Source organism: Pelophylax lessonae (assembly GCF_965119305.1).
Source record: "Pelophylax lessonae genome assembly, chromosome: 2".
Taxonomy (NCBI): domain Eukaryota; kingdom Metazoa; phylum Chordata; class Amphibia; order Anura; family Ranidae; genus Pelophylax; species Pelophylax lessonae.
This window is the reverse complement of record NC_138769.1, coordinates 22,643,468-22,666,903: the sequence shown is the minus strand read 5'-3', so window position 1 is coordinate 22,666,903 and position 23,436 is coordinate 22,643,468. Positions and strand designations below refer to the sequence as shown.

At 47.3% G+C, this 23,436-nt stretch overlaps 1 protein-coding gene across 2 annotated transcripts in view; it reads left to right on the top strand.

Annotated features, from left to right (window-relative positions):
* Positions 1–23,436, top strand: part of CCDC191 (coiled-coil domain containing 191) — an 87,046-nt gene that overhangs the window by 27,652 nt on the left and 35,958 nt on the right. For both annotated transcript variants that reach the window (XM_082245472.1, XM_082245471.1), the window contains exons 6-8: positions 4,504–4,727; positions 12,015–12,168; positions 14,041–14,231. In XM_082245472.1, coding sequence (XP_082101598.1) covers positions 4,504–4,727; positions 12,015–12,168; positions 14,041–14,231 — 569 coding nt within the window. The remainder of the gene's footprint in view (positions 1–4,503; positions 4,728–12,014; positions 12,169–14,040; positions 14,232–23,436) is intronic.

Below are 23,436 nucleotides of genomic sequence, written 5' to 3'. Positions count from 1 at the left end.
GTCCCACGGTCCAGCGATGCGCCATCTTCTCCCTCTCTGCTCTGCGGCGCCGGCATCACTGATGTGGGCACCCGGCTGTGACAGTTTGCGGCTTCACAGCCGGGTACGCACTGCGCTAGGCGTCGTGATTGGCCGGCAATCTTCTGGGACCTCTGACATGTCCCAGAAGATTGCAGAGAGGGAAGGAGAGAGGAGAACTTCCGCTCAGGGCGCCGCGGTGCTCCGAGCGGAAGTGGGAGCGACTACCTGTCAAAACTAGGTACCCGTTCCCCACCCCCCCCCCAAAAAAAAATTACATGCCAAATGTGGCATGTCAGGGGGTTAGGACTATTTTTACATAGTTACATAGTAGGTGAGGTTGAATAAAGACAATAGTCCATCCAGTTCAACCTGTGTAGGTGTGTGTGGCTGTAATCATCTCACATACCCCTGAATGTTCTGATCCTTGAGATGTAAGTCTAAGAGTCTTTTGAAAGCCACCATACTACCCGCAGAAACCACCTCTTGTGGTAGAGAATTCCACAATCTTGTAGCCCTAACAGTAAAGAACCCCCCACGTTGCCTGAGGTTAAAACGCTTCTCCTCTAATCGCATTGTATGCCCTCGAGTCCTCATGCAATCCCTTCGAATGAACAACTTTTTTTCTAAGCTGGGATCCCCATTAAGATATTTATAAATTGCTATCATGTCCCCCCTCAGACGTCTCTTCTCCAGAGAGAATAAATTGAGCGATTGTAGACGCTCTTCATAGTAGAGGTCCTCCAATCCCCTAATTAGTTTAGTTGCCCTTCTCTGGACTCTCTCCAGCTCCAACACATCCCTCCTGAGGACTGGCGACCAGAACTGGACAGAATACTCCAGATGCGGTCGGACCAGAGTTTTATAAAGTGGAAGGATTATAGTCTTATCTCTGGAATATATCCCTTTCTTTATGCATGCCAATATTCTGCTGGCTTTGGCAGCTGCCGCTTGACATTGCATGCTGTTGCCTAATCTATCATCAACCAAGACTCCCAGATCCTTCTCCATTTTTGATTCCCCCAACTTTTGGGTGGAACTCCGCTTTAAGCAGGCAGAAGATTCGAGAAGCGGAGTGGAGCTTAAATCCAGAAGTCTTTATGTTGATAGTCAAGACTCGGGGACAACCAGAAGTGGATCTGTTTGCAGGAAGAGAAAACGCAAAACTTCCATTTTACTTCTCACTCCACAGAAACGACAACTCTCTGGGAATGGATTCTCTAGTGCATCCCTGGAACTTCCGCTTGGGACACGCCTTTCCCCCCTTTCAACTTATTCCGCTGGTGCTGAGAAAGATCCAGATGGAAAGAACCTCAGTGATCCTGATCACTCCTTATTGGCCCAAAAGGGCCTGGTTTTCAACTGGCAGCCAAACCTGCTTTTCAGCTCCCTCCTCGTCAGGACTTGCTTCTTCAAAGTCCAGTCTGTCACCCAGAGGTAGAAAAGCTAAACCTCACCACATGGTATCTGAGGAGCAACTACTAAAAAGGAAAGGACTCTCAGATGTAGTAATAACCACTTTACTTGCCAGTGGGAAGAAGGTTACAAGAGATATATATGCAAAAGTTTGGAAAACTTATAATACCTGGTGTTGTCAGAGAAAACAAAAATTGGATAGTATTGTATCAATTTTGGAGTTTCTGCAAGATGGTGCAGGGAAGGGTTTGGCAGTGAGTACCCTCAAGGTGCAAGTAGCGGCCTTGGGAGTATTCCTAGAAAAACCTATTGCCTAGTTTCTCGTCACCAGATTCTTCAGGGCTCTTACCCGCTCCAGACCAGCACCTATCAAGAATTTTACCAAATGGGACTTATCAGTAGTTCTTCAGGCCTTTACAAAAGAGCCTTTTGAACCTTTAGAGACCATTTCGCTAAGAAACCTTTCCCTCAAAACTGCCTTCTTGATTGTAATAACATCAGCAAGAAGAATTAGTGAACTACATGCTTTATCAATTATTGAACCCTTTTTGTCAATATATCTGGATAGGATAATTCTCAAAACGGATCCGGGTTTTCTTCCAAAAGTAGCATCAATGAAAAACCGATCCCAAGATATTGTTTTACCGACCTTCTGTCCTAATCCATTAGGAGATGAGGAAAGACGTTTTCATAACCTAGACGTAAGAAGAATTCTAATACACTACCTAGAGGTTACTAAGGAATTTAGATCTTCAAATTCTCTTTTTGTCCTTTTTTCTGGCAACAAGAAAGGTCCCAGGCATCAAAGGGGTCTATTGCCAGATTGCTCACTCTACTAGAGCTCTAGCCACTACATGGGCAGAGAAAGCTGGTGCCACTCCAGATCAGATCAGCAAGGCGGCTACGTGGTCAAGTTACTTTACGTTTGCACGACATTATAGGTTGGACCTTTTGGCAGCTGGGGATCAGGCTTTTGGCAGAAAGGTCCTTCAGGCTGTGGTCCGTCCCTAAGCTAAGTAAGTCTCGATAATCCTCTCAAGGTGCTGTCCTGAAAGACGTTTATGGAAAATTCAAGTTAGACTTACCGGTAACTTTTTTTCCAATAGTCTTTAAGGACAGCAGGTGCCCCGCCCTATTATATAAATTTTGCTGTGATTAATCATATCTGTTTATGTGTTCCAGCATGGGCTGAAGGTACTCTTCTACAACTGACGAATGGTGGGAGGAGCCTCCTTTTAAAATCTGGTGGATGGGGTGTTTCCTGTTGGTGAGAGGGAGGAGCCATCTCTCAAGGTGCTGTCCTTAAAGACTATTGGAAAACAAGTTACCGGTAAGTCTAACTTGAATTTTTATTCTTGTGAACAATCAAATATATTTTTTATATACATGTGATTACATAATTGCTCTAAAAATCCCATTTAACCACTTCAATACAGAGCAATTTCACCCCCTTCCTGCCCAGGCCAATTTTCACCTTTTAGCGGTGTTGCATTTTGAATGACAATTGCGTGGTCATGCAACACTGTACCTACACCAAATTTGTCATTTTCCCCCCACAAATAGAGCTTTCTTTTGATGGTATTTGATCACCACAAGGTTTTTTCTTTTTTGCTAAACAAATAAAAAAAAGACCGAAAAGTTTGAAAAAAAAGTTGTTTTTGTTTGTTATACAATTTTGTAAATAAATACGTTTTTTCCTGCACTGATGGGGTGGCACTGATGGGGTGGCACTGATGGGGTGACACGGATGGGATGACACGGATGGGGTGGCACTGATGGGGTGGCACTGATGGGGTGACACGGATGGGATGACACGGATGGGGTGGCACGGATGGGGTGACACGGATGGGATGACACGGATGGGGTGGCACTGATGGGGTGGCACTGATGGGGTGGCACTGATGGGGTGACACGGATGGGATGACACGGATGGGGTGGCACGGATGGGGTGACACGGATGGGATGACACGGATGGGGTGGCACTGATGGGGTGACACGGATGGGGTGGCACTGATATGTGGCACTGATAGGTAGCACTGATATGCAGCATTGGTGGGCACTGATAGGCGGCACTGCTGGGCACTGATAGGCGGCATTGATGGGCACTGATAGGTGGCATTGACAGGCAGCACTGATGGGCACTGATAGGCGGCACTGGTGGGCACTGCTAGGCTGCACTGATCAGCACTGATAGGCGGCACTGGTGGGCAATAATGGGCACTGGTGGGCGGCACTGATAGATGGCAATGATGGGCACTGGTGGGCAGCACTGATGGGGAGGGCACTGGTGGGCAGCACTGATGGGGAGGGCAATGGGGGGCTCCCTGAGCCCTGATTACCATCCCTGGTGGCCATAGTGGGCATCCCTGGGGTCATGGGTGGGCATCCCTGGTGGTTCTAGTGGCACCTCCCCGAGGGTCTGCACTGGTAATCAATGATCTGATTACCAGTGCCGACAGGAGCCGCCGTTCGGGGCTCCTTTACTCGATCAACGGCTCTTCCTGTTTTCTATGTGACCAGCCGTGATTGGACACGGCTGGTCACATGGTAAAGAGCCTACGTTAGTAGGCTCTTTACCGAGAACAAAGATGCGGGGAGTCAGACTGACACGCCGCATCACCGATCGCCGCTCTGCGCGCCCCCCGGGGAGCGCGCAGAGCGCATTATCCTGCTGCCGTCATATGACGTCCGGTCAGGATAATGCAACCACTTTCCCGACGTCAAACGCCTATAGGGCGGGCGGGAAGTGGTTAAAGAGGAGAAAAAAGATCTTCATATGGTTATATGTATATGAGTTCCTGCACCTGTTCTCTGAGTAAAAAAAAAAAAAAAAAAGCCCTGGATAAGTGTATATAGTGTATATAGTCAGGTACAACTGGCCCTCTGAGGGCAACCATAATGCTGATGCGGCCTTTGATGAAATTGAATTTGACACCCTTGCTTTAGTGTGTGCAGTATTTAGGGCAACAGTGTTACAGAATCTTCTTATATTCTTCCAATGGAAAACCATCTTGTAAAACTTCTGACTGTGCTGTTTGTACTGACATGCTGTTGGTATGATCTGTGCAGGTGAAGGAGAACCGGGCTCAGCGGCAGAAGGCGCTGGAGAAGCAAAAGCAGGAGAGGGCCATGAAGAAGACGGCTCTGGCTCAGGCCCAGCTGCTGGTCCAGGAGGAGAGCAAAAAGAAAGCCTTAAAGGCCAAGAAGGAGGAGGAGGAGATCCAGAGAGAGGTGGTGAAACTGCGCAAAGAGATGAACGAACGCCGAAGAGTCATGGAGGAGGCCAGGAAACTGTAAGAGAGATTCTTGCCGACATCATGACATTTTACCCACTTCAGCCCCGCATGATTTTACCCCTCTTCCTGACCAGGCCCTATTTTGCGATTCGGCACTGCGTTACTTTAACGCATAATTGCGTGGTCGTGCGACGCTGTACCTAAACAAAATTGACGTCCTTTTTTCCCAACAAATAGAGCTTTCTTTTGGTGGTATTTAATCACCTGTGCGATTTTTATTTTTTGCGCTATAAACAAAAAAATAGCAACAATTTTGAAAAAAAAAAAAAATAAAAATTATTTTCACATTCTGCTTTATAACATTCCCAAAAAAAAAAAAAAAAAAAAAAAAAAAGGACACACTCCTAAACCTTGTGGACAGCCTTCCCAGAAGAGTTGAAGCTGTTATAGCTGCAAAGGGTGGGCCAACTCAATATTGAACCCTACGGACTAAGACTGGGATGCCATTAAAATTTACGTGCGTGTAAAGGCAGGCGTCCCAATACTTTTGGTAATATAGTGTGTGTGGGAACTATTTTGCCTGCCAAAAGATTTAAAATTTTGTCCATCCGGTCCTATGGTTAAACAGCTCTGCTACACAGCACAGCACTGTCTGGCAGGACAGGAGACCTTTTTTTCCCCGGTACAGCGCTCTATGATGTCATACTCGTGTACAGGGCTCTGTGATGTCATACTCGTGTACAGGGCTCTATGACGTCATACTCTTGTACAGGGCTCTATGACATCAGACTCGTGTACAGGGCTCTATGACATCAGACTCGTGTACAGGGCTCTATGACATCAGACTCGTGTACAGGGCTCTATGATGTCATACTCGTGTACAGGGCTCTATGTCATCATACTCGTGTACAGGGCTCTATGACATCATACTCGTGTACAGGGCTCTATGAGGTCATAGTCGTGTACAGGGCTCTATGACATCATACTCGTGTACAGGGCTCTATGACATCATACTCGTGTACAGGGCTCTATGACATCATACTCGTGTACAGGGCTCTATGTCATCATACTCGTTTACAGGGCTCTATGATGTCATACTTGTGTACAGGGCTCTATGATGTCATAGTCATGTACAGGGCTCTATGACGTCATACTCATGTAAAATGTGGTTGTGCCATTGGCTCTAAAGACAGCTGCTCTTACTGTGTGCTCAACATTTCTTTAATTACTATAGTCTTAGTAAATATCTGGTTGGTTCTGTAATTTCCCTGGACTTCCCTAATCAGAGTGCCAACGCTATACCAGGTGATTCCCCATCTTCAGCTTTGCCACTCATCCCACAGTTTTCCTCTGGGAGGAAGTTATGCTCTGCTCTCAGCCCAAGCATTATATGAAAGAACACATTCCTGCATCCCTGTAGATGTGCACATTCCTCCCTACTGGCCACTGAGTGTTTCAGACATTAGTTGTGCAATTTGCAATTTGTTTATATCTGTTTAGAAGCAGATCTGATAGAATGTAATCAAGCAACCGATGAGCAGATTGCACAGCTAAAGTCTGCAACACCAAGTGGCCAGCAGGGAGGAGCATGCACGTCTAGAGGGACGCCAGTCATGTGTTCTTATACAAAGCACGGGCTCAGAGCCTCGCCATATGCTGAAACGAACCTATGTCCCACTATCGGGGCGCAGAGGTACACGTTTTACATAACATGACGATATAGGGAAAAAAAAGGGATTTCAAGTGATACGGTTTACGGCCAGTTATTTTTAGAGTCTTATTTAATGCAATAAGTAGTTCTAATGGGGTTTACACTCATTTTAAGCTACAAAAGGAGGCACATTTAAATCCTTCATTAGAGAGGCGGGACATTAAAGTGTTACTAAACCCAGGAGCCTGCATTCACTATATCTGGTCTCCCCAGGAGCCTGCAGTCACTATATCTGCTCTCCCCAGGAGCCTGCATTCACTATATCTGGTCTCCCCAGGAGCCTGCAGTCACTATATCTGGTCTCCCCAGGGGTCTGCATTCACTATATCTGGTCTCCCCAGGAGCCTGCATTCACTATATCTGGTCTCCCCAGGAGCCTGCATTCACTATATCTGGTCTCCCCAGGAGCCTGCATTCACTATATCTGGTCTCCCCAGGAGCCTGCATTCACTATATCTGCTCTCCCCGGGAGCCTGAATTCACTATATCTGCTCTCCCCAGGAGTCTGCATTCACTATATCTGGTCTCCCCAGGAGCCTGCATTCACTATATCTGGTCTCCCCAGGAGCCTGCATTCACTATATCTTGTCTCCCCAGGAGCCTGCAGTCACTATAACTGGTCTCCCCAGGAGCCTGCAGTCACTATAACTGGTCTCCCCAGGTGCCTGCATTCACTATATCTGGTCTCCCCAGGAGCCTGCATTCACTATATCTGATCTCCCCAGGGGTCTGCATTCACTATATCTGGTCTCCCCAGGAGCCTGCAGTCACTATATCTGGTCTCCCCAGGAGCCTGCATTCACTATATCTGGTCTCCCCAGGAGCCTGCATTCACTATATCTGGTCTCCCCAGGAGCCTGCAGTCACTATAACTGGTCTCCCCAGGAGCCTGCAGTCACTATATCTGGTCTCCCCAGGTGCCTGCATTCACTATATCTGGTCTCCCCAGGTGCCTGCATTCACTATATCTGCTCTCCCCAGGAGCCTGCATTCACTATATCTGCAACAAAGAAAATGGCCTTTGCCCCCACCTATAACTGGCCTTCATAGCAAAGAACACATGGAAGGGCAACGCACATGAAACAAACAAAAATAAAATTCCCAGCTCAATTTGCCAACCAGTCTGCTTACCAACCAAATTAACCTGTCTAACAGTTTGCGTCAAAACAGGGGTTTAGTTAGCACACATTTGCAAATGCATGTGAAAGCTGCAGGGCCACTTCACAGCAAATTGAACTGGGAATTTTATTTTTGTTTGTCTCATGTGCGTTGCCCTTCCATGTGTTCTTTGCTATGAAGGCCAGTTATAGGTGGGGGCAGAGGCCATTTTCTTTGTTGTTAATGTGTACTGGTGAGTGGACATACTTGATGCCTTTGCTGTAATACTATCAGCTGGGCTTCCATTATGCCCCCAATTACCTTTCAGGAGGGATGGGCCACCTCCAGGCTCACCTGCCCCCTATCTATCCATTAGCTTGCATGTGCTTCCACTGTGAAGACTCCTATAAATTCATTAGAGCTAGGACTGCAGGTAATACAGGGAGCCGTGGAGTGGCCCTGCAGCTTTCACATACGTTTGCAAATGTGTGCTAACTAAACCCCTGTTTTGACGCAAACTGTTAGACAGGTTAATTTGGTTGGTAAGCAGACTGGTTGGCAAATTGAACTGGGAATTTTATTTTTGTTTGTTTCATTCACTATATCTGCTCTCCCCAGGAGCCTGCATTCACTATATCTGCTCTCCCCAGGAGCCTGCATTCACTATATCTGGCCTCCCCGGGAGCCTGCATTCACTATATCTGGTCTTCCCAGGAGTCTGCATTCACTATATCTGGTCTCCCCAGGAGCCTGCATTCACTATATCTGGTCTCCCCAGGAGCCTGCATTCACTATATCTGCTCTCCCCAGGAGCCTGCATTCACTATATCTGCTCTCCTCAGGAGCCTGCATTCACTATATCTGGTCTCCCCAGGAGCCTGCATTCACTATATCTGCTCTCCCCAGGAGCCTGCATTCACTATATCTGGTCTCCCCAGGATCCTGCAGTCACTATATCTGGTCTCCCCAGGAGCCTGCAGTCACTATATATGGTCTCCCCAGGAGCCTGCAGTCACTATATCTGGTCTCACCAGGAGCCTGCATTCACTATATCGGGTCTCCCCAGGATCCTGCAGTCACTATATCTGGTCTCCCCAGGAGCCTGCATTCACTATATCTGGTCTCCCCAGGAGCCTGCAGTCACTATATCTGGTCTCCCCAGGAGCCTGCAGTCACTATATCTGGTGTCCCCAGGAGCCTGCATTCACTATATCTGCTCTCCTCAGGAGCCTGCATTCACTATATCTGGTCTCCCCAGGAGCCTGCATTCACTATATCTGCTCTCCCCAGGAGCCTGCATTCACTATATCTGCTCTCCCCAGGAGCCTGCATTCACTATATCTGGTCTCCCCAGGATCCTGCAGTCACTATATCTGGTCTCCCCAGGAGCCTGCAGTCACTATATCTGGTCTCCCCAGGAGCCTGCAGTCACTATATCTGGTCTCCCGCAGTACACAGAACATGGAAATGCAATTATTTTCGTAAATATAAACTGCTAAATACCTTTTTCTCATCAGCAGTATATAGCAGTGTTGTGACTTCTATCAGTGTCTGGTTAAAGCTTGTAGGAGGAGTTTAAATTCTCCTCTGACTGTCCTATGAGGCTGCATGACCCCTGACCCTCCGTCTGGATGTGTCTGATTGACCCTGTGCTGATCACATGCACACTCCCCCCCCCCCACCCCCCCACCCCCCCACCCAAAGAAATATTTTTCTAGCAATACACACCAAACTGAGCATGTGCAAAGTGCCTCCTAGGGCTCTATCTTATCAGGAGATTGATTGGGGACAGTGGGAGAAGGAGAGGATCAGAGAAGACAGGGTCAAACAGCCTTTTTAAACAATGCAGAGGATTAACCCCTTAGGTTCCACAGTGAGTATACCGTATACAGACTGATTTTACTGTTGTGGGTTTGGTAACACTTTAATACCGATTTCGGCCAAATTATGACAGGGGCTCATTGGGTAATTCATTAACCACTTCCCGACCGCCCGCCGCATATATATTGTGGCAGGCTGGCTCCGCTGCGCGAATCGACATACAGGTACGTCGGTTCAAGGGAGTGGCGCTGGGGGGCTGGCGGCACGCTCCCGCCCCCACTAAGCAGCGGGGATGCCAGTCCACAGGACCGGTGGCGGCAATAGCCACTGGGCACCTGCAATCGCTCCCCGCTGAGAGAGAACAACGGTCTGCTGTTGTAAACACAGCTGACTGTTGTTCTCTCTGAAATGATCTCCTGTGATCCTCCTATATAGGATCACAGGTCTCTCTAATCATTTCACAAGTCCCCCCCCCCCCCCCCCCAGTTAGAAAACACTCCCCTAGGCTCACAATTAACCCTTTGATCACCCACTAGGTTAACCCCTTCCCTGCCAATGTCATTATTACAGTAACAGTGCATATTTTAGCACTGATTACTGTAGTAATGTCACTGGTCCCCCCAAAAGTGTCAAAAATGTCAGTTAGGAGTACGATCTGTCCGTCGCAATGTCGCAGTCCTGCAAAAAATCGCTGATTGCAGCCATTACTAGTAAAAAAAATAAATTAAAAAAATTGCATAAATCTTTCCCCTAGTTTGTAGATGCGATAACGTTTGCGCACACCAATCAAAATAAGCTGATTGTGTTTTTTTTTTTTTTTTTTTTTACCAAAAATATTTAGCAGAAAACAAATTGGCCTAAAAGGATGAAAAATGTTCAATTTTAAATATTTTTTTGGGGGGAATGTTATATAACAAAATGTGAAAAATATTGTTTTTTTCTTTTTAGAATTGTCGCCCCTTTTTTTGTTTATAGCGCAAAAAAATTAAAAATTGCAGAGGGGATCAAATACCACCAAAAGAAAGCTCTATTTGTGGGGAAAAAAAGGACATCAATTTTATTTGGGCAGGACCGCGCAATTGTCCGTTAAAGCATCGCAGTGCCGAATCGCAAAAAATGGCCTGGTCATTAATGGGACAAATACTTCCGCTCCAGAAGTGGTTAAGCAATAATTAAAGCCCATATATTTTGTCCCCTCCGAGTAATAAATAGGGAATTTTAGGGCACATTGATGTCACTTTTTAGCGGTAAATACAATCAGTAAGGTGCATTTCTCCTGCACCCTGCTAGACGGTGCTGGAGAGGTAAGAGCGACCTAGCAAGGTTGCTGCATCATTTCCTTAAGGGCCTGCAGATAGAGCAATATGTTGTCTAGCTTAAGGGCGATGGGTAGAGCTAGGTGTGGCTGTTCACTGATAGCGCTATCAAGACAATGGCAATATCTTAGTAGCTGCTGCAGCAGCTGGGGTAACAACACTGTAGTGAATTCACTGCAGAAGAAAGGGAGTTGTCACCATATCAAAGGAAGTTAGTTTGTGGGCGTTCCTAGGCTGGATTCATCTTCCTGCAGGCTGCTATAGGTCATGTTGAGCCTTTATGATTGAAATAAGTAAAATCCAATGAATGAAAGGGGTGGGCCAGGGGCAGTCAGGTAGATGGTAGATAATGCTGAATGTCCTCTATTGAGGAATTGAGATGGGCTCTATCTAACGTGTTGCAGCTTCTAATTCACATTGTGAAAAGCTCACAGTGTGCAGTGAAATCACAGCAAGCATTTTCAGTACAAGAGAGGAGTCTGTAAAAATGTGGAAGACTGAAGGGAAGGCTGGAGGCAGGGGCGTAACTACAGGAGTTGCAATTGCATCTGGGCCCCATGCTCCAGGGGGCTGTGCGGCCCCCCTGTACACCTGGATAGGAGGGGCGGCGGGGGCAGCACGTAGAGAAATCACTGTCCTCCTTTTTCCTCCTATAGCTGCAGGAGAAAAATGGAGGAGATTGGTTCCTCTGTATGCTGCCCCCGCCACTCCTCCTATCCAGTTCACTTGTGTTCTGCTGTCTCTGGGCCCCTGTGTGCTCCCCTGGTCCCCCCCCCCCACTGTGCTCCCTCCCCTCTCCTGCCGGCTGCTGCCAGGGATGTGTCACAATAGAGAACCAGGAAGGGGTCGGTAAATATGTAATTTACCAGCTCCTTCCTTTTCTGAATGGACAGAGTCATAGTCAGTCACATTGTAAAAAAATTAAATAAAATGATAAAAAAATAATAATAATAAATAAAATACCAAAAAAATAAAAAATACTGACTCCAGTGGGTGAACTTCCAGGATTGCAAAGGTCACACTTGTAACCGGGCCCTGGCATTCCACCACTGTGGGGAGGCCCCAAGATGGCAGGAAGGGAGCCCACTGCAGAACCTGTGAAAGGGTCCCGCTGCGGCAAAGTAATAATGGGCCCCGCAATGGGAGTAAAGGGCCCCAGGATCAGTGGAAAGAGCCCCAGGCTTGAAGGGAAGGGCCAGGGATCCGGGGGGCCCTTCATGGTTTCTTGCACCGGGGGCCCTGAAGGTTCTAGTTACGCCTCTGACTGGAGGTCAGATTTTAAATCCCAGGTTTGGGTCTAATCACTTGTGGATAAGACTGAAAAGTTCCCATAAGATGTTTTTGCTGCTATATCTGCCCATGTATTGCCTCTTATATGTTTGTTGTGTTTGTGTGCAGAGAGTGGAAGAGACAGCAGCAGGAGAGTAAGAAGATGCAGGAGACGGTCCATGTACAGCAAGGGGTCCAGGAGCTGGAGTCTGAGAGAAGAACCCGGGAGAGGCAGGCCAGGATCCAAGAGCTGCTTAGCCAGGTTTATGCTGACAATCACAGGGTGAGGAATCCTAAAGATTACCTACGATGGGCTTGGGTCAGTTTTTAGTGCTGGCATGACATTCTGGTGGGATAATTGTCTCCTGTCTAAATTGGTCATGTGCACCACTACAGGTACCCCTCCTTCTTCATTCCTACAACTTACTGATCACACAAATGTTCCATGAGCTGTGGGCATCATTATTTTAGGCAGGCGTTCCCAGAAAATGATTCCAAGGGTCACTCTGTGACACAAAGGTCGAGAAATGATGGACTAGAGAAATAGTCTCCAAAGTGTGGCCTGTGGCCTGGATGCTGCTCTATGCTTGCTTTTATTTAGTCCTTAGGGGGCACTATTCCCTCCATGCATACAATCAATGTGGCATAATTCCTCCAAGTGATGGGGCACTATTATTCCCGCTGACATAAACAATGAGGCAATATTTCTCCTACTTATATGTTGCACTAATCCTCCCTCCCACTGATACCAATGATGGGGCATTATTCCTCCCACTGACACCAATGATGGGGCACTATTCCTCCCTCTGACACCAGTGATGGGGCACTATTCCTCCCACTGAGACCAATGATGGGACACTATTCCTCCCTCTGACACCAGTGATGGGGCACTATTCCTCCCTCTGACACCAATAATAGGGTACTATTCCTTCCATTGACACCAATGATGGGGCACTATTCCTCCCACTGACACCAATGATGGGACACTATTCCTCCCACTGCCACCAATGATGGGGCACTATCCATCCCACTGACACCAATGATGGGGCACTATTTCTCCCACTGACACCAATGATAGGGCACTATTCCTCCCACTGACACCAATGATGGGGCACTATTCATCCCACTGACACCAATGATGGGGCACTATTCATCCCACTGACACCAATGATGGGGCACTATTCCTCCCACTGATACTGATGATGGGGCACTATTCCTCCCACTGACACCAATGATGGGACACTGTTCCTCCCACTGCCACCAATGATGGGCACTATTCCTCCCACTGACACCAATGATGGGGCACTATTCCTCCCACTGACACCAATGATGGGACACTGTTCCTCCCACTGCCACCAATGATGGGGCACTATTCATCCCACTGACACCAATGATGGGGCACTATTCATCCCACTGACACCAATGATGGGGCACTATTCATCCCACTGACACCAATGATGGGGCACTATTCATCCCACTGATACCAATGATGGGGCACTATTCCTCCCACTGATACCAATGATGGGGCACTATTCCTCCCACTGCCACCAATGATGGGGTACTATTCATCCCACTGATACCAATGATGGGGCACTATTCCTCCTACTGATACCAATGATGGGGCACTATTCCTCCCACTGATACCAATGATGGGGCACTATTCCTCCCACTGCCACCAATGATGGGGTACTATTCATCCCACTGATACCAATGATGGGGCACTATTCCTCCCACTGATACCAATGATGGGGCACTATTCCTCCCACTGCCACCAATGATGGGGTACTATTCATCCCACTGATACCAATGATGGGGCACTATTCATCCCACTGATACCAATGATGGGGCACTATTCCTCCCACTGACACCAATGATGGGACACTGTTCCTTCCCATTGATACCAATGATGGGGCACTATTCCTCCCGCTGATATGAGAGTGGTATGTATTTTTTGTTTTTTACTCCCACTGACTGACTCTGGGGGATGTTCTGCTCCCTCTGGCAACAGCCCAGCCTCCCTAAAGCCTGAAGGACACTAAACTGGCCCTTTTGTTTAGAGTTTGGGGACCTCTGGACTAGAGTAAGCTACAGATGTCATCATTAGGGTACTGATCCAATCAGGCCTCCGATCTCACATCGCTCCTCTTTTTTCCAGTGCTTACAGAAGTATTTCTCTTCCTGGTATAAGCTGGTCCTGGAGCGGCGGGTGAAGATGGGCAAAGCCCGGGCACTGGCAGACTGGAAGCTTCAGTTGAGGACATTCCGTGCATGGAAGCAACACGTGTGGTCACAAAAGCTGGAAAGAGAGACCCAAAAAATGGAAACCGAGCTCCGGGATCAAAACAGGTAGGCGAGTAATACTCCATGGAGGAACAAGTGTGTGTAAAGGCCCCTTCCAGACAGGCGTTCCGATTGGGTCCACCTGTCAGCTTTTCAGGCGGACCTGTTTGGAAGGTCCATGCATTTCTATAGACTGGCAGATGTAAACGGGCTTGCGTCTGTTTATACCCACCTATCTCCACGACCAATCCGGTCTGCTTAAAATAAAGGAAGGAGATCAGTTTACTCACAGCCAACCATGTGTCATCTGCCCGTCCTGATCTGTGAGCTGATCCCCTGATAATCAGAATGGAATCCGCCCTGTGTTAAAGGGGACTAACTCATTTCAGAAAGAGTATGGAAAGGGTTATTAGGCTGTTGGGTTTTTAACTGCTGTACAGAGCTTTATTAACCCCTTTCCTACCCGCCCCAGCTTCCCTTTAACTACTTCAACACCGGGCACTTTTACCCCCTTCCTGCCCAGGCAAATTTCAGCTTTCAGCGCTGTCACACTTTAAATGACAATTGCGCTGTCATGCAGCACTGTGCCCAAACTAAATGTCATCATTTTGTTCACACAAATAGAGCTATCTTTTTGCTGGAATTTATTCACCACTGGGTTTTTTTTTTTTTTTGCTAAATAATTGAAAAAAAGACTTTTAACATTTATAAAATTCTGCAACATTTGTTCTTCATAAATTTAGTCCAAACTCACATTTCTTGAGGCCCTAAAATGCAAAGACAGTATAAATATCCCCTAAATGACCCCTTTTTGGAAAATAGACAGTCCAAGGCATTTAGTAGGAATTTAGTAGGCATGGTGGCTTTTTTAAGTTGCAATTTTTTTGTCATAATTTCTCTTTTCGTTCGTTGATGGACACAGCTCCTGATATTCCTAACCATTGGGTTATACTGCCCCCTACAGGAGTAGGCCACTAGGCATAAAAAGAACTTGACTATGCCTATGGGCAGTCCCAGGGGGTATACTCCTTCTCTCTGCTATAGGTACTCCGTTTTTTTTCTACCTAGTCAGGAGTAAGGACCTAGTTCTTTGCTGGGATCTCTGATCCTGGCAATTTTTTTCCTTTTTAGATTTTTTTCTCCTGTTTTTTTCCTGCGAGATCTACAATCAACTGCTGGACTGGGCAATGGGCTGGATAATCTAGATCAAGTGGTCACCCCAGTCTGGCCAGCGTGCGCGCGCTGACCTCAGCTCCACGCTAGGTGGGCTGCGACAAAGCCCCACCGGATGGGGGCGGGCCTGCGAGTTGGACGCCTCGTGAAGTCACATACGACCAGGTCTCAGCCTGCGTTGCAGCGTTCCTCCTGGCCGACAGTCCCCCATTTCGATGGTGAGGAGGTTCTGTCTGGAGCGGTGCCCGCCTGGTTCCTGGTATCGTGAGTAGCTATCCCCACTCTCCTCCTGGAGTGTTTTGGGGTGGACGCGGGCCCCTCCTTGGGACGGTTGGACCCCCGGGTTCCCCTCCTTCCCGTTAGGCCCTCCCCTTGACTCTGATGGTCCTGTGGGTCATCTATCCCCCCCTCTCTGCCACCCCCATCCCCGTCCACCTATACTGGGGTCGTATGGTGGTCTCACTACCTCCTGGGGCTGGGTGCTGTACTGGTGATGGGGACGGGGAGGATGTGCCGCCGGCGACCAGGAGAACTACTTTGGGGGGGCTGTACCTGGTTGGAACTCTTGCCATGGCCCCCCCCTTCTTGTTTTGTGTCTTGCTTGGGCCCAGAGATCCCTCCTGGGTCCCTGGGAGCCTTGTAGAGCCGCAATTTTGTTGTAGCCTATTTTCTGTATAGGCTGGTGGCCATGTTTGTGTAGCCGCTGCGGCCGTTTTGCGTTAGTCCGGCATTGAAATGATTGGCAATCATTACTGTGGCACCTTCTGGGTGGCCATTTTAGTTGTGGGAGCCCCTTATCCCCTGGTGCTGACTTCTAGGCCTCTTTCCTTCCCAGAGTACTTTAATCCTGGTGCTGCCGGTGACTGCCTGGTGGGGAGTCTGGTGGGGTCCTCGCCCTCTCTCGGTTGCATGATCAGGGGGTGCTCTGTGGCTGGCGACCGGGTGGTGTCTTTTTGCACTTTTGTGGGGTACCCTTATTTCTCATGGAGTCCTTGGAGCACATTTTCCCACTTGACCCCTCTCAGAGCCTGCGGGGCCCTCCGGGTCCCAACCATCCATTGATGCACTGACGGCAGTCCTGGAGTCCTTTGTGTTCCAGGTGGAGATGGCTTTTGGGTAGCGGGGTAGTAAAAAGCACCCACCGTCTTCCCCTGCTTCATCTGTCTCCTCAGATCCTGAATCTAATCTGGCTGCCATGGGTGGGGCCTGCCCTGAGAGGTCTGTGGCCTAACACCTTGAGTTTTCAGATAGTGAGGATTATTCCTCCACTCCTGTAGCCACGCACGAAATGGCGCTGGTGGACGCACTGATTGATTGTGTCTGTGCGTGAGACTTTAAAATGGAGGACGCAGATGAAGCTGCGTCAGAGGCACCAGTTCCCTTTGGCACTCAAGCCGTCTATAGTGGCAAAGGTGTTTCCGCTTCCTTCCTATTTTGATAGATTGGTCTCAAAAGAGTGGGAACGTCCAAAACGTCCCTTTGTGGTCACTAAGCGATTTACAATGAAGTACCCCTTTAACCACTTTACCACCAGAGGATTTTCCTGCTAAAAGACCAGGGGTTTTTTTGCGATTTTTTACTGCGTGACTTTAACGGACAAATGCACGGTCGTGCGACGCTGTACCTAAACGAATTTCATGTCCTTTTTTTCCCACAAACAGAGCTTTCTTTTGGTGGTATTTGATCACCTGTGCAATTTTTTGATCACGCGCTATAAACAAAAAAAGAGCGTAATTTTTGCAAAAATAGCAATATTTTTCACTTTTTTTTATATGAAATTCCCCCAAAAAAAATGTAAAAATCAAAATTTTTTAACATTTTTGGCCAATTTGTTTTACGCTACCTATGTTTGGTAAAAAAAATTGCAAAAAGCGTATTTTGATTGGTTTGCGCAAAAGTTATCGCGTTTACTAACAAAGGGAAAGATTTTTGTCATTTTTGGTGTTTTTTTTTTTAACGAGTAATGGCGGCGATCTGCGATTTTTTTTTTTTTTTTTTTTTTTTTTTTTTTTTTGCGGTACTGCGACATTGCGGCGGACAGATCGGACCCTTGACTGACATTTTTGACACTTATGGGGGTACCAGTGACATTACTGCAGTAATCAGTGCTATATATATGCACTGTTACTGCAAAAATGACACTGGCAGGGAAGGGGTAAACAGAATTGGACAGGGAGGGGTTAAGTGTGTCCTAGGGGCGTGCTTCTAACTGTAGTGGGACATTGCTATTGGTGTAAAAACAAAGATCAACGGTTCTACATAGTAGAACCGTCTGATCTTCATTTTTACACAGGGAGAACTAACAGGCGGCTTGTTTACATAGGCCCCTCTGTCTTTCTCCCGCTGTACCGGCGATCGTAGTGTGACCGGCGGACATCGGGTCCGCCAGTCACACTCCCGCACTCCTCCGTGAACGAGCCTCGGCGGGCGCGCGCTCGCCCGCTATTGGCTCTAGAAGGAGTGACAGGGGAGCGACGTAGATCTACTTCACTCTGCCTGGCCGGGGCCGACTGCCGCAGTAAATATACTGTGCGCAGTCGGCAAGTGGTTAAAGAGTCCCTTCTTAAGAAATGGACTGTTCCACCGGTGGTGGACCCCACAGTTTCCAGGTTGAATGAGGCAACCATATTTCTGGTAGAAGAATTGCTGGCTTTTAAGGATCTGGCTGACAGAAAGGCGGAGGCTGTGGCCTGCAGTATGTTCACTGTGGCTTGCTCGATACTCAGACCGGTCTTCACCATTGCCCTGGTGTCACAAACTCTGACCGAGTGGGCTAAGCTTTTATGCTATGATCTGCAGGGTGAGCAACTTCCCCCTGCCTTTGCAGAGCTGGCAGACCAGTTAGTCCAGGAGCTACAGTTTATCTGTGATGCCTCTTTGGATGCGGCTACCCTGATTTCTAGACTGTCTGTTTCGACAGTGGTCCTTAGGCATGTTTTGTGGCTCAAATATTGGTCTGCAGACCAGACCTCTAAAAAAAAAGTCTTAACTGATCTTCCGTTTCCGGGAGATCGCCTGTTTGGTGTTACCCTGGATGACATCATTAAGAGTCTCACGGGGGGGGCGCACCTTTATTCTGCAGGCTAGTAAGGGTAAGGAACCTCGTCGCAGACATGGCCCATCCTTCTCGGCTCACAGGAAGTTTTTTTCGTCCCTCAGGATCGGCTGACAAGGGTTCAAAGCCTTTCAAGGCCTCTTCGGGAGGATCCAAGCGACGTTGGTTTGGCAAGTCTAAAGTGGGCTTCTCTGGGACTCGCAGACAAAGCTCCTTCTGCATGAAGGTGCACCCTCACCCGTGCCTGGGGTGGGAGGACGTCTTTGCTGGGTTCTGGACCCATGGACTTCCTTGGTGCAAGACAAGTGGGTCCATGAAGTGATATGGTCCGGCTACAAGATTGAGTTTCGTTCTTACCCTCTGGTCTGGTATACGGCCAATTTTTATTACTTGAGCACAGTGGTGATGCATGCAGCACTTTGAAGGAACAAGCCTTCCTTAGCGCCATTCAAAATCACACTATTTGGACTGTGTTGGATTATTCGTTCTTTGGAACTTTTTTCTGTGCATCAAGTTTTATTTGCACTTTAATTGCGTTTTAGTTATATATGTTGTCACATATTATTATCTGATGTTTTGGTGCATATGATTATATGAGTTATGATTGATTTTGCACTATATATTTACACATATATTTTTCCTTTGTGATACTGATTTTATGACGGCGTACTTCACTTCTATATTGGTTCATTATTTCTCCCGGTATTCAAGGAGTCTCAGGTGCAGTAATCTTGATTATAGGTCAGCGCATCTTCTTTAACTTTATTTTGGATTATCTCAGTCGGGTGGCGTTGGACCAAGGGGAGTGGTCCCTTCATCCTGAGGTGTTTCATCAGCTGTGTCTCCGGTGGGGCACACCCCCAAGGTGGATCTGTTGGCGTCTCGGCTCAACAGGAAGGTGCACAAGTTTGTGGCATGGTCACGGAATCCGCTAGCGGACGCCACAGACGCACTGGTGGGCTCCTGGGGCTAGTATTGTCGGATTTACGCCTTGCGCAGGATCAAGGCGGAAGGAATTCTGGTCATTCTAGTGGCCCCGGATTGGCCTCGCCAGTCTTGGTACGGTGATCTGGTGCTGCTGGTCGCCAACGTCCCTTGGAGACTACCTTTCAGGGAGGATCTGCTGTCCCAAGAGACAATCTTCCATCCTGCTTTACAGTTGCTGGCTTTGACGGCTTGCCTATTGAAAGCCAGGTACAGAGGTTTGTCTGGGTCAGTAATTCCTACACTACGGAAAGCTAGGAAGTCTACTTCTGGGAAGATCTACCATCATACATGGAAAGTGTACATTTTGTGGTGTGAGTCGCTCAGCAGCTTGGGTCTTGACCTTCCTTCAATGGGGGGCTGAGCAGAAATTGGCCTTGAGTACCATTAAGGGCCGGGTGTTAGCCTTGGCGGTCTTCTTTCAATGACCCTTGGCCACGCACTCCCTGGTACATACTTTTATTTAGGTTCGACATTTGACTCCACTAGTGCGGTCCCCACTACCGCCTTGGGATCTCAACTTGGTGCTTTCAGCTCTACAGGAGCCTCCCTTAAAAAATATTTGGGAGATTCCCCTGCTTACGCTATTCCAGAAGGTGGCCTTTTTTGTGGCTATCCCCTCTGCACGCAGGGTTTCGGAATTGGCAGCGTGATCTTGTCGTTCCCCTTTTATTTGTTGGTTTACAAAGATAAGGTGGTTCTTCGCCCCTGTCCGTCGTTCCTTCCAAAGGTTGTCTCTGATTTCTATCTGAATGAGGACATTGTGTTGCCTTCCCTGTGTCCCAGGTCAAAACATCCTAAGGAAATTGTGTTGCATTCCTTGGATGTGGTTCGGGCTATTCGGGTGTACCTACAAAGTCTTTTAGGAAGTCAGACTCACTATTTGTGCTTACGGATAAGCCTCGAAAGGGACTATCCGCTTCATCTGCAACCATTTGTAGATGGATCAAACAGACGGTGACTCAGGCCTATTCGATTAACAGTCTGCTTCCTCCTTTCCCTGTGAAGGCACACTCTACTGGCACTTTTCCACTGCAAGTACCGGCTCGGCTCTACTCGGCCCTACTTGGCCCGGTTTGCTTTTCCACTGCTGGTACCGCATGGTACGGTGTCGGAACGGTTCGGTACGGTACGGTATAGGTTTGCTTTTCCACTAAAGTAGTACTAAAGTTAAGTGGGTGGGATAACAACGGGGTGGGTGGAATTCTCTGACCAATCAGTGGCTAGTAGTGACTGCATGCAAAGGATTGTGGGATATGGTACCAGTTTGGTACCTGTTGGAACCACAATCGAGTAGGTACTATTTTTTTCAGAGCCGTACCGTACCGTACCGTTCGGTTCCATGCAGTGGAAAAGCAAACCTATACCGTACCGTACCGAACCGTTCCGACACTATACCATGCGGTACCAGCAGTGGAAAAGCACAAAAGCGTGCCGAACCGTAACGTTCCATGCAGTGGAAAAGCGCCATACGTGGGAGCCTATTGCTTATTGAGCCTTCCGTCATATAGCGTCAGTAACGTAGGTGTGCAAGGCGGCTACTTGTTTGTTGGTGCACACTTTGACAAAAATGTATAAAGTTGAAGTGTTGGCATCTGCGCATGCTTCTTTTGGCCGCAAGGTTTTGCAGGCTGTTGTTTTGGGGGCTTGTTCCCTCTTTGGGGGTGTAATATTTTTCAGCTGGGCTCCAGTTGTTTTGGTTGAGCTCCTGTTACCTGGTTGACTATGGTTTAGCTTTTGGAATTTTTTTTCTTGCTGTTCCCACCCCTCATGTTTGACACTGCTTTGGGATGTTCCAATGGTTAAGAAGATCAGGAGCTGTGTCCGCCAATGAACGGAAGGGAAAATGGGATTTTTGTCTTACCGTAAAATCCATTTTTTTTTTTTTGTTTTTTTAGAATTAAATCCATTTCTCTGATGTTCTTTGAGTACCTATAGCAGAGAGGGGGAGGAGTATACCTCCTTGGACTGCCCTTAGGCGTAGTCAAGTTCTTTTTTTTTTCCTTGTGTCCTACTCCTGTGGGGGGCAGTATAACCCCATGGTTAAGAAGATCAGGAGCTGTGTTGTCCGTCAATGTACAACAGAGAAATGGATTTTACGGTGAGTCAAAAATCCCATTTTTTTTGGAAAAATGAATAAAAAAATAAATAAAATAAAATAAAAACTTTTTTTTTTTTTTTTTTTTTACATACTGTCACCAGTGCAGTACAGAGTAATCATTTAACTGGTGTGGTGGTGATCAGGGATACTGACTGGTAAAAGTACGAAAAAAAATTATAATTTTATTTATTTTAACAAACTGTGACCAGAGCAACATGATGTTACTTTAGTAACATTGTACTACTCTGGGAAAGCTGGGGAAGTTATCAGTATTTTTTTTTTTTCTTACACATTATGATTGCTTATAGCAGTGAAATACATTGCTATAACCAAGCATTTTCCTGAATAAAACTGATTCATTCAATCTGTTTTGTTGTGATTAGCTGTGATTGGTCAAAGCTAATCACATGGTACAGATGGGCTGTGACTGTACCATGTGATCACATTGACCAATCACAGCTATCAGCTATTGTGTACAATGGATGGCATGAAAGGAAGCCATCCATTGTTTACAGGTGTCTTGTGACCTTCTGTGATTGGTCACAGCGGTCACTTGGTACCGGCAGTGATCTGGTACACTGATCAGTCATGGACACCAGTGACCGATTGCGCCGCTAGGCGAGCGGCGCTTTCTGAGAGGACGTCATTTGACGTCCACTCATTACAGTAAAGCCCACTGCACCTGCCTGGTAGTAGGGAAGGTGTTAAATAGTTCTGAACACTAGGTGTCGGGAAGGATCGGCGATTGTGTGACCACAGTCCTGGTCACATGTTCGAAAGCTGGTCCCGCCGGCTATGGATCTTTAGTCCAGACCAAGAGACCATTCCTCAGGAGGGATGTGTTGGAGCTGGAGAGAGTCCAGAGAAGGGCAACTAAACTAATTAGGGGATTGGAGGACCTTAATTATGAAGAGGGTCTGCAATCACTTGATTTATTCTCCCTGGAGAAGAGACGCCTGAGAGGGGACATGATAGCAATTTACAAATATCTCAATGGTGATCTCAGCATAGAAAAAAAGCTATTTAGTCGCAAGGATTGCATGAGGACTCGAGGGCATACAATGCGATTAGAGGAGAAGCGTTTTAACCTCAGGCAACCCAGGGGGTTCTTTACTGTTAGGGCTACAAGATTGTGGAATTCTCTACCACAAGAGGTGGTTTCTGCAGGAAGTATGGTGGCTTTCAAAAGACTCTTAGACTTACATCTCAAGGATCAGAACATTCAGGGCTATGTGAGATGATTACAGCCACACACGCCTACACAGGTTGAACTGGATGGACTATTGTCTTTATTCAACCTCTACTACTATGTCTTTGACAAGCTCAGTCTTTGTGCTCGGAGCGCGATGGTCGTAAAGGAGTTAAACAGATTACTTCTCACTTCCTGTCCTGTGGACAATGATGTCACCAGACAGGAAATGAGGGAAGATTACCAACAGGGACACAGGCAGAAATACAAAGAAGACAGCGAGTTCACCCTCTCCCTACACTATTAAAGAAAAATATTTTTATTCCTTTCCATTTATTCTCTGTTACTATTGGAGAGTTCCTGTCTTGTAAAATGTTGTCAGCAGGACTGCAAGTGAGGGGAACCTACCAGAACCCCCAGATAGCAGTAAAAACTTAACAGAGATTATTCTAATCCTTCTCCACTCTATCCAAAACTTTGAAAAAAAAAACTGGATTGGTGTCAGTGCAGCAAAACCCCTGCAAGATTGGTGTTTGGTGCAGTAAAATGCCCCCAGGATTTATGTTGGTGCAGCATAACACCGCTGGGATTGGTATCGGTGCAGCAAAATGTCCCCAGGATTTATGTTGGTGCAGCATAACACCGCTGGGATTGGTATCGGTGCAGCAAAATGTCCCTGGGATTGATGTTGGTGCAGCATAACACCGCTGGGATTGGTATCGGTGCAGCAAAATGTCCCCAGGATTGATGTTGGTGCAGCAAAACACTG